We start from the raw sequence: 12110 nt of genomic DNA, 5'->3' as shown, positions 1-12110 counted from the left end.
CCTGGTATTGTTTTGCATTTTCCCATTATCCCCATTATTCCCACAATTCCCAATGTTCCCATTCTCATTATTCCCACAATTCCCGTTATTCCCATTATTCCCATTCCCACCATTCCCATCGTTCCCATTCTCGATCCCATTACAATTCCCAATATTCCCATTATTCCCATCGTTCCCATCATTCCCATCATTCCCATCATTCCCATTCCTGTTATTCCCATTCCCATGAATTCCCATCATTCCCATGAATTCCCATCATTCCCGTTATTCCCATCATTCCCACCACTCCCGTTATTGCTGTTCCCACTATTCCCATTATTCCCATTATCCCATGATTCCCATCATTCCCATTGTAATTCCCATCATTCCTGTTATCCCCACCATTCCCATTATCCCGGTTATTTCTGTTATTCCAATTATTCCCAATTATTCCCATCATTCCCATTATCCAATTCCCGTCATCCCCGTCTATTCCCACCATTACCATTCCCATGAATTCCCATCATTCCCACTATTCCCATCATTCCGTGATTTGCATTCCCATTATTCCCACCATTCCCATTCCCATTATTCCTGTTATCCTCATTCCCACTCCCATCATTCCCATTGTCCCATCATTCCCATTAATCCTGGTAATTCCCAGTAATTCCCATCATTCCCACCACTCCCCCATTATTCCATGATTCCCATCCCAATCCCAATCCCATGATTCCCATCCCAATCATTCCCATTCTCATTAATTCCCGTTATTCCCACCATTCCCATTCCCATTATCCCCATTATCCCCATTATCCCCATCCCTTTTCCAATGCCATTCCTGTTATTCCCATCCTTCCCATTCCACCCATTCCCATCATTCCCACTATCTCCACCATTCCCATCTATTCCCATTCCCATTCCCCTTATTCCCATCATTCCCATTTATTCCCATTATCCCCATCACTCCCATTCCCACCATTCCCATCCATTCCCACCACTCCCATTTTATCCCATCACTCCCATTCCCATTCCCATCATTCCCGTTATTCCCATCACTCCATGATTTGCATTTCCGTTATTCCCACCATTCCCATCATTCCCATTATCCCCATTCCCATTCATTCCCATCATTCCCACTCCCATCATTCCCATTATTCCCACTAATTCCCATCCATTCCCACCACTCCCATTTTATCCCATCACTCCCATTCCCATTCCCATCATTCCATGATTTGCATTTCCGTCATTCCCACCATTCCCATTTATTCCCGTTATCCCCATTCCCATTCATTCCCATCATTCCCACTCCCATCATTCCCATTAATTCCCATTAATTCCCATCATTCCCACCATTCCCATTCCTGTTATCCCATTATCCCCACCATTCCCATCAATTCCCATCATTCCCACCACTCCCATTATCCCTGTTCCCGCTATTCCCATTATCCCCATTATTCCCATTCCCATCATTGCCATTCCCATTCTTATTCCCATTGGTTTTCCTGTTATTCCCCTTATCATTCCCATTAATTCCCATTAATTCCTATCATTCCCATTATTCTCATCCCAATCCCATCGTTCCCATTCCCATCATTCCCATCATTCCCATCATTCCCATTAATTCCCATCATTCCCATTCTTATTCCCATCATTCCCATTGTCATTCCCATTGTTACTCCTGCTATTCCCATGATCATTCCCACCATTCCCATTCCCATTATTCCCATTATTCTCATCATTCCCATTATTCGTGTTATTCCCATTGTCATTCCCGTCATTCCCACCATTCCCATTATCCCATTATCCCCATCACTCCCACTCCTGTTATTCCTGTTCCCACCATTCCCATCATTCCCGTTCTAATTAATTCCAATCATTCCCATTATCCCCATTCCCATTATTCCCGTTGTCCTTCCCGTTATTCTGGCTGTTTTTATTCCCATTGTTATTCCCATTTTCCCCCCTGTTTTTATTCCCATTATTCCCATTTTTCCAGCTGTTTTTATTCCCATTTTCCAGCTGTTTTTATTCCCATTGTTCCTGTTATTCTGGCTGTTTTTCCCATTGTCATTCCCATTATTCCGGCTGTTTTTATTCCCTTTATTCCCATTGTCATTCCCATTATTCCCATTATTCCCACTGTTTTTATTCCCTTTCTTCCCGCTGTTTTTATTCCCTTTATTCCCATTGTCATTCCCATTATTCCCATTATTCCCACTGTTTTTATTCCCTTTCTTCCCGCTGTTTTTATTCCCATTATTCCCGGCTGTTTTTCCCATTGCCATTCCCGTTATTCCCACTGTTTTTATTCCCATTATTCCCATTATTCCCATTGTCATTCCCATTATTCCGGCTGTTGTTTCCATTCCTGCTGTCATTCCCATTATTCCCACTGTTTTTATTCCCACTATTCCCGGCTGTTTTTCCCATTGTTATTCCCATTATTCCCATTATTCCCATTGTCCTTCCTATTATTCCCACTGGTTTTATTCCCATTATTCCCACTGGTTTTATTCCCGTTATTCCCATTATCATTCCCATTATTCCCATTATCCCCACTGTTTTTATTCCCATTATTCCTGCCGGTTTTATTCCCATTATTCCGGCCGGTTTTCCCACTGTCATTGCCATTATTCCCACTGTTTTTATTCCCATTTTTCTGGCTGTTTTTATTCCCATTATTCCCATTTTCATTCCCATTATTCCGGCTGTTTTTATTCCCACTATTCCCATTATGACCACTGGTTTTATTCCTATTATTCCCATTGTCATTCCCATTATTCCAACTGTTTTTATTCCCATTATTCCCGCTGGTTTTATTCCCATTATTCCCATTTCCATTCCGGCTGTTTTTCCCATCATTCCGGCTGTTGTCATTCCCATTATTCCTGCTGTCATTATTCCACCTGTTATTCCCATTGTCATTCCCATTATTCCCGCTGGTTTTATTCCCATTATTCCCATTTCCATTCCAGCTGTTTTTCCCATCATTCTGGCTGTTTTTCCCATTGTCATTCCCATTGTCATTCCCATTATTCTCCCTGTTTTTATTCCCATTATTCCCATTGTCTCTCCCACTATTCCGGCTGTTTTTATTCCCATTATTCCCGCTGTTTTTATTCCCACTGTCATTCCCATTATTCCCACTGTCATTCTCATTATTCCGATTGTCATTCCCATTATTCCCAGTTTTTATTCCCACTATTCCCATTGTCATTCCCATTATTCCCCCGTTTTTATTCCCATTATTCCCATTTCCATTCCAGCTGTTTTACCTGTCATTCCGGCTGTTATTGCCATTGTCATTCCCATTATTCCCGCTGTTTTTATTCCCACTATTCCCATTATTCCCACTGGTTTTATTCCCATTATTCCCGCTGTTTTTCCCATTGTCTCTCCCATTATTCCCACTATTCCCGCTCTTTTTATTCCCATTATTCCCGTTGTTCCAGCTGTTTTTCCCATTGTCATTCCCATTATTCCCATTATTCCAGCTGTTTTTATTCCCACTGTCATTCCCATTATTCCGGCTGTTTTTATTCCCATTATTCCCGTTATTCCAGCTGTTTTTCCCATTGTCATTGCCATTATTCCCATTATTCCCGCTGTTTTTATTCCCATTATTCCCATTGTCATTCCCATTATTCCCACTGGTTTTATTCCCATTATTCCCGTTATTCCAGCTGTTTTTCCCATTGTCATTGCCATTATTCCCATTATTCCCGCTGTTTTTATTCCCATTATTCCCATTGTCATTCCCATTATTCCCACTGGTTTTATTCCCACTATTCCCGTTGTTATCCCGGCTGTTTTCATTCCCATTGTCATTCCCACTGTTTTCATTCCCGTTGTTATCCCAGCTGTTTTCATTCCCATTTTCCCATTGTCATTCCCATTGTTCCCAGTTTTCATTCCCATTATTCCCGTTATTCCCGTTGTCATTCCCAGGTTCGTTCTCGGCGACGCTGCCCCCGTACCAGCAGTCGGAGGTGATGCTGTTCATCATGAACAAGGTGCCCATCCCGGACAATTCCCAACATTCCCAGCATTCCCAGCATTCCCGGGGCATCCCCGAGCCGGGAGCCGAGGATGACGGGTGAGCCCCACCCCCCCCCATTCCCTGAATTCCCAACATTCCCAAAAATTCCCAACATTCCCAGCATTCCCGGAGCCGGGAGCTGAGCCTGACGGGTGAGCCCTGCGTCCCCATTCCCAAAATTCCCAAGAATTCCCAAAAATTCCCAACATTCCTGGGCCATCCCCGAGCCGGGAGCCGAGGATGACGGGTGAGCTCTGCCTCCCCCATTCCCAGAATTCCCAAAAATTCCCAAAAATTCCCAACATTCCCGGAGCCAGGAGCCAAGCCTGACGGGTGAGCCCCACTCCCCCCCATTCCCAGAAATTCCCAAAAATTCCCAACATTCCCAGCATTCCCAGAGCTGGAAGCTGAGGCTGGTGGGTGAGCCCCGCACCCCATTCCCACAATTCCCAAAAATTCCCAAAAATTCCCAACATTCCCAGCATTCCCAGAGCCTGGAGCCGAGCCTGACGGGTGAGCCCCGCCCCCCCCATTCCCAGAATTCTCAGAAATTCCCCAAATTCCCAGCATTCCCGGGGCATCCCCGAGCCGGGAGCCGAGGATGACGGGTGAGCCCTGCACCCCCATTCCCACAAATTCCCACAAATTCCCAAAAATTCCCCAAATTCCCAGCATTCCCAGCATTCCCAGAGCCGGGAGCTGAGGCTGACGGGTGAGCCCCGCACCCCATTCCCAAAAATTCCCCAAATTCCCAACATTTCCAACATTCCTGAAATTCCCAGAGCTGGGAGCTGAGCCTGACAGGTGAGCCCTGCCCTCCCCATTCCCAAAAATTCCCAACATTCCCAACATTCCCGGAGCCGGGAGCCGAGCCTGATGGGTGAGCTCTGCCTCCCCATTCCCAGAATTCCCAAAAATTCCCCCAAAAATTCCCAACATTCCCGGAGCCAGGAGCCAAGGCTGACGGGTGAGCTCTGCCTCCCCCCGTTCCCAGAATTCCCAAAAATTCCCCAAATTCCCAACATTTCCAACATTCCCAAAATTCCCAGAGCTGGGAGCTGAGGCTGACGGGTGAGCCCTGCAGCCCCATTCCCACAATTCCCAAAAATTCCCAAATATTCCCAGCATTCCCGGAACATCCCGGAGCCGGGAGCCGAGCCTGACAGGTGAGCCCTGCACCCCATTCCCAAAAATTCCCAACATTCCCAAAAATTCCCAACATTCCCAGGGCATCCCAGAGCCGGGAGCTGACCCTGATGGGTGAGCCCCATTCCCCCCTATTCCCAGAATTCCCAAAAATTCCCAACATTCCCAGAGCTGGGATCAGGATCCCCTGGAATTCCCATCCCCAATTCCTGGAATTGCTGAGCCAGAATTCCCAGAATTCCGACAATTCCCAAAATTGCTTGGGAAGGAATCAGGATCCAAGGGCTGAGTCCCAGTCCCAATTCCCAAAATTCCCATCCCCAAGAATTCCCAAAATTCTGAACATTCCCGGGAATCCCTGGGAGCTGGGATCAGACCGGGACAGGGGAGCCCCACCCCCAATTCCCAGAATTCCCGGAATTCCCGAAATTCTGACAATTCCTGAAGTTCCTGGGAACACAATCAGGATCCAATGGGTGAACCCTGCCCCCAGTTCCCAGAATTCCCAAAATTCCCGGAATTCCCAGCATTCCCAAAGCTCCCAGATTTCTGACAATTCCCGGAATTCCCAAAGCTCCCAGATTTCAGACAATTCCTGAAATTCCCAGAATTCCCAGACCCCCCAGATTTCGGACAATTCCCAGCATTCCCAAACCTCCCAGGTTTCTGACAATTCCCAGAATTCCCAAAGCTCCCAGATTTCGGACAATTCCCGGAATTCCCGGAATTCCCAAACCCCCCAGATTTTGGACAATTCCCAGAATTCCCAAACCCCCCACATTTCTGACAATTCCCAGCATTCCTGGAATTCCCAAAGCTCCCAGATTTCGGACAATTCCCAGAATTCCCAAACTCCCAGATTTCTGACCATTCCCAGCATTCCTAGAATTCCCAAAGCTCCCAGATTTTGGACAATTCCCGGAATTCCCAAACCCCCCAGATTTCGGACAATTCCCAGAATTCCCAAAGCTCCCAGAATTCCCAAAGCTCCCAGAATTCAGACAATTCCCAGATCCAGAATTCCCGGAATTCCCAAACCTCCCAGGTTTCTGACAATTCCCGGAATTCCCAAACTCCCAGGTTTCGGACAATTCCCAGAATTCCCAAATCCCCCAGATTTCTGAGAATTCCCACAGCTCCCAGGTTTCTGACAATTCCCAGATCCAGAATTCCCAGCATTCCCAAAGCTCCCAGATTTCTGACAATTCTCGGAATTCCCAGAATTCCCAAGCTCCCAGATTTCTGAGAATTCCCAGCATTCCCGAACCCCCCAGATTTTGGACAATTCCCAGAATTCCCAAACTCCCCAGGTTTCTGACAATTCCCAGAATTCCCAAAGCTCCCAGCATTCCCAGACCCCCCAGATTCCTGACCATTCCCAGATTTCTGACAATTCCCAGAATTCCCGGCATTCCCAGAATTTCCCAGCATTCCCAGCGCTGCCTTTGTCTCCCTCAGGGCACAGACCCGGAGCCGCCTGACCCAGGTGATGCTGCTGAAATCCCTGCTCCAGGTGAGCAACGGCCCCAAAATCCCCCAAAAATCCCCCAAAAAATCACCCAAAAAACCTCAAACAATCCTGGAAAAACACCCAGAGGAATTCCGGAAAATCCTGGGAAAAATCCTTGAAAAAATTCTGGGAAAATCCTGGAAAATTGCAGAAAAAATCCAGGAAAAAACACCCCAAAATGCCAAAGAAATCCTGGAAGATTCCAGAAAAAGCCCAGAAAACACCCAAAAAATCCCTGGGAAATTCCAGAAAAAAAACACCTGGAAAAATCCTTGAAAAAATCCCTGGAAAAATCTGGAAGAAATCCTTGAAAAAATTCTTGGAAAATCCTGGAAAATTCCAGAAAAAACCCCAAAATGCCAAAGATAATCCTGGAAGATTCCAGAAAAAGCCCAGAAAACACCCAAAAAATCCTGGGAAAATCCTTGAAAAAATTGTGGCAAAATCCTGGAAAAATCCCAGGAAGACGCCAAAAAAATCCTGGGAAAATCCCAGAAAAATCTTGGGGAAATGCAGAAAAAATCCTCCCAAAAAATTCTGGGAAAATCCCAGGAAGATTCCAGAAAAAAAAATCAACCAAACAGAAAATGCCCAAAAAATCCTGGAAAAATCCCCCCAAAAAATCCTGGGAAAATCCCTGGAAAATTCCAGAAAAAACTCAGAAAATGCTGGAAAAATCCTGGGGAAATGCAGAAAAATCCTCAAGAAAATCCTGGAAAATTCCAGAACAAACCCAGAAAATGCCCAAAAACATCCCAGAAAAATCCCTGGAAAAATCTTGGGAAAATCCAGAAAAAATCCTGGGAAAATCCTGAAAAATTCCAGAAAAAAACCTCAGAAAATGCCAAAAAATCCTTGAGAAGTCCCAGGAACAAATCCTTGGAAAAATCTGGGAAAATCCCAGAAAAATCCTTGAAAAATCTCAGGAAATTCCCAGAAAATGCCAAAAAAATCCTGGAAAAGTCTTGGGGAAATGCAGAAAAAACTCTCGAGAAAATCCTGGGAAAATCCTGGAAGATTCCAGAAAAAAAACCCAGAAAATGCAAAAAAATCCTGGGAAAATCCCAGAAAAAAAACCCAGGAAAATTCCAGAAAAAAAAACCCCAGAAAATGTGAAAAAAATCCCTGGAAAAATCTTGGGGAAATCCAGAAAAAATCCTTGGGAAAATCCTGGAAAATTCAGGAAAAACCCCAGATAATGCCAAAAAAAATCCTGGAAAAATCCGGAAAAAATCCGTGAAAAAAATCTGGGAAAATCCCAGGAAGATTCCAGAAAAAAACCCCAGAAAATGGCAAAAAAAAAAAAAGCTGGGAAAAATCCCTGGAAAAATCATGGGGAAATGCAGAAAAAATCCTCGAAAAAAAAATCTTGGAAAATCCTGGAAAAATCCCAGGAAAATTCTAGAAAAAAAAACCCAACAGAAAATGCCAAAAAAATCCCGGGAAAATCCCTGGGAAAATCCAGAAAAAATCCTTGAAAAAATCCGGGAAAATCCCTGGGAAATTCCAGGAAGATTCCAGAAAAACCCCAGTTAATGCCCGAAAAATCCAGAAAAAATCCTAAAAAAAATCTGGGAAAATCCCAGGAAAATTCCAGAAAAAAACCCAGAAAATGCAAAAAAAGTCCCAGAAAAATCCATGCAAAAATCCATAAAAAATCCTCCAAAAAATCCTGGAAAATTCCAGAAAAATCCCAGATTTTGCCCAAAAAATCTTGGGGAAATCCAGAAAAAGTCCTCAAAAAGTCCTGGGAAATTCCAGAAAAAAAAATCAGGAAAAAACCCCAGAAAATCCCCAAAAAATCCCTGGAAAAATAAAAAAAAATCTGGGAAAAAATCTGGGAAAATTCCAGAAAAAAACCCAGAAAATTCCAGGAAAAAAAAAACAAACCAAAAAAAACCAGAAAATGGAAAAAAAATCCTGGGAAAATCTTGGGGAAATCCAGAAAAAATCCTGGGAACATTCCAGAAAAAACCCAGAAAACGCCAAAAAAATCCTGGGAAAAATCCCGAAAAAATCCTCAAAAAAATTCTGGGAAGATCCTGGAAAATTCCAGAAAAATCCCAGAAATGTAAAAAAAAATTTCCCAGAAAAATCTCTGGAAAAATCTTGGGGAAATGCAGGAAAAATCCTCGAAAAAATCCATGGAAAAATCCCAAAAAAATCCTGGGAAGATCCTGGAAAATTCCAGAAAAACCCCAGTTTATGCCAAGAAAATCCTGGGAAAATCCCTGGGAAAAATCGTGGAGAAATCCCAAAAATATCCTTGAAAAAATTCTGGGAAAATTCTGGGAAATTCCAGGAAGATTCCAGAAAAAGCCCAGAAAATGCCAAAAAAAATCCTGGAAAAATCCAAGGAAAAATCTGGGGGAAATGCAGAAAAAAAACGGGAAAATCCCAGAAAAATCCCTGGAAAGTTCCAGAAAAAACCCCAGAAAATGCCAAAAAAATCTGGGAAAAATCCCTGGAAAAGTCTTGGGTAAATGCAGGAAAAATCCTGGAAAAAATTTGGGTTTTTTCTGTTTTTTTTTTTGGGGATTTTTGGGAATTCTTTCAGATTTTTCGGGGAGTTTTTGGGAATTCTTTGCGATTTTAGGGGGGATTTTTGGGAATTCTTTGGGATTTTTTAGGAATTTTTGGGAATTCTTTGCGATTTTAGGGGGGGATTTTTGGGAGATTTTTTGGGGATTTTTTGGGATTTTAGGGGGGATTTTTGGGAATTCTGTGGGGTTTTATGGGGGATTTTTTGGGAATTTCTGGAGATTTTAGAAGGGAATTTTTGGGGATTTTTTGGGAATTCTTTCGGATTTTTGGGTGTTTTTTTGGGATTTTTTTGGAATTTTTGGGAATTCTTTGGGATTTTAGGGGGAAGTTCTTGGGGATTTTTTTTTGGGCAGTTTTTGGAATTCTTTGCTATTTTAGGGGGGGGTTTTGGGAATTCTTTGGGATTTTAGGGGGGATTATTGGGAATTCTTCAGGGTTTTAGGGGCAGAATTTTTGGGAATTTTTTGGGATTTTAGGGGGAATTTTTGGGGATTTTTGGGAATTCTTTGGGGTTTTATGGGTGATTTTTTGGGAATTTTTGGGAATTTCTGGAGATTTTAGGGGGGATTTTTGGTGGGCATTTTTGGGAATTCTTTGGCATTTTAGGGGGGATTTTTTGGGAATTTTTTGGGATTTTACGGGGGATTTTTTGGGAATTCTTTGGGGAATTTTTGGGAATTCTGGGGAATTTTAGGGGGGCATTTTTTTGGGGATTTCTGGGAATTTTTGGGGATTTTAGGGGAGGTTTTTTGAGGATTTTTGGAATTCTTTGGATTTATTTTAGGGCAGATATTTTGGGGATTTTTGGGGGGATTTTTTCTTTGATTTTTTGGGGATTTTTGGGAATTCTTTGGGATTTTGGGGGGGATTTTTGGGAATTCTTGGGGTATTTTTTGGAATTCTTTGCAATTTAGGGGGGATTTTTTGGGGGATTTTTGGAAGATTTTAAGGGGGGATTTTTTGGGGATTTTGGGGAATTCTTTGGGATTTTTTAGGAATTTTTGGGAATTCTTTGGGATTTTTTAGGAATTTTTGGGAATTCTTTGGGACTTTGGGGGAATTTTTTGGGGAATTTAGGGCAGGATTTTTTGGGATTTTTTTGGAATTTTTGGGATTTTAATGGGGAATTTTGGGGCCTTTGGGAATTCTTTGGGATTTTTAGGAATTCTTGGGAATTCTTTGGGATTTTAGGGGGGGATTTTTGGGAATTCTTTGGGATTTTTCAGGAATTTTTGGGAATTCTTTGGGATTTTAGGGGGGATTTCTTGGGGATTTTTTCCCGTGAATTCTCTGTGCTCCTGTGCTGGATTCCTGCCCATTCTCTGCCCCTTTAGTTCCAATTTTTTGGGGATTTTTGGGAATTCTTTGGGATTTTAGGGGGGATTTTTGGGGATTTTTTCCCATGAATTCTCTGTGATCCTGTGCTGGATTCCTGCCCATTCTCTGTCCCTTTATTTCTGATTTTCAGGTTTTTTTTTCACATTTTTGGTTGGATTTTGCTCCATTCTCATCTTTTCCCTTCTTTCCCTTTTATGATTCCCCTGAATTCCCTGGGATCCTTTGGGTTTCTTTGGGAATTCTTTGGGATTTTAGGGGGGATTTTGGGGAATTCTTCAGGATTTTATGGGTGAATTTTTGGGAATTTTTGGGAATTCTTTGGGATTTTAGGGGGGAATTTTTGGGCATTTTTGGGAATTCTTTGGGATTTTAGGGGGGAATTTTTGGGAATTTTCCAGAATTCTTTGGGATTTTGGGGGGGGGGGTTTTGGGAAATTTTTTGTGAATTTTTTGGGATTTTAGGGGGGACTTTTAGGGAATCCTTTGGGAATTTTTGGGCCTTTCTGGAGATTTTAGGGGGAATTTTTGGGAATTCTTTGAGATTTTGGGGGGGATTTTTTTGGAATTTTTTGGAATTCTTTGGGATTTTAGGGGGGATTTTACGGGAGATTTTTTGGGAATTTTTGGGGATTTTACGGGGGATTTTTTGGGAATTTTTGGAGATTTTAGGGGGGATTTTTGGTGGGCATTTTTGGGAATTCTTTGGGATTTTAGGGCAGATTTTTTGGGGATTTTAGGGGGGATTTCTTGGGGATTTTTTCCCATGAATTCTCTGTGCTCCTGTGCTGGATTCCTGCCCATTCTCTGCCCCTTTAGTTCCAATTTTCAGGGTTTTTTTGTCAATTTTTTTTTGGATTTTGATAAATCTTTCCCCTTTTATGATTCCCATGAATTCTCTGTGATCCTTTGGTTGATTCCTGCCCATTCTCTGCCCCTTTAGTTCCAATTTTTTGGGGATTTTTGGGAATTCTTTGGGATTTCAGGAGGAGATTTTTTTGGGAATTCTTTGGGATTTTAATGGGGGATTTTTGGGAATCCTTTGGGATTTTTTAGGAATTTTTGGGAATTCTTTGGGATTTTGGGGGGGATTTTTTGGGGATTTTTGGTGGGCATTTTTGGGAATTCTTTGTGATTTTATTGGGGAACTTTTGGGCCTTTTTGGGAATTCCTTGGGATTTTTTAGGAATTTTTGGGAATTCTTTGGGATTTTGGGGAGGGATTTTTTGGGGAATTTAGGGGGGGATTTTTTAGGAATTTTTGGGAATTCTTTGGGATTTTAGGGGGAATTTTTGGGGTATTTTTCAGAATTCTTTGGGATTTTGGTGGGGGGGGGTTTGGAGATTTTAGGGGGGATTTTTTGGTGGGCATTTTTGGGAATTCTTTGGGATTTTAGGGGGAATTTTTGGGGTATTTTTCAGAATTCTTTGGGATTTTAGGGGGGATTTTTTCCTGGATTTTTTGGAATTCTTTGGGATTTTAGGGGGGTTTTTTGGGAATTTTTTCGGATTTTTGGGGGATTTTTTGGGCATTTTTGGGAATTCTTTGGGATTTTAG

The 12110-nt window shown here is 42.6% G+C and overlaps 1 protein-coding gene across 1 annotated transcript in view; it reads left to right on the top strand.

The window, feature by feature from the left end:
• Positions 1 to 12110, top strand: part of EFR3B (EFR3 homolog B) — a 113991-nt gene that overhangs the window by 45733 nt on the left and 56148 nt on the right. The window contains exons 11-12 of the mRNA XM_077176372.1: positions 3928 to 4075; positions 6623 to 6677. Coding sequence (XP_077032487.1) covers positions 3928 to 4075; positions 6623 to 6677 — 203 coding nt within the window. The remainder of the gene's footprint in view (positions 1 to 3927; positions 4076 to 6622; positions 6678 to 12110) is intronic.

Source organism: Agelaius phoeniceus, chromosome 3 (genome assembly GCF_051311805.1).
Source record: "Agelaius phoeniceus isolate bAgePho1 chromosome 3, bAgePho1.hap1, whole genome shotgun sequence".
NCBI lineage: Eukaryota > Metazoa > Chordata > Aves > Passeriformes > Icteridae > Agelaius > Agelaius phoeniceus.
Note: the sequence above shows the minus strand (reverse complement) of the source record. Positions and strands in the feature narration are given on the sequence as shown.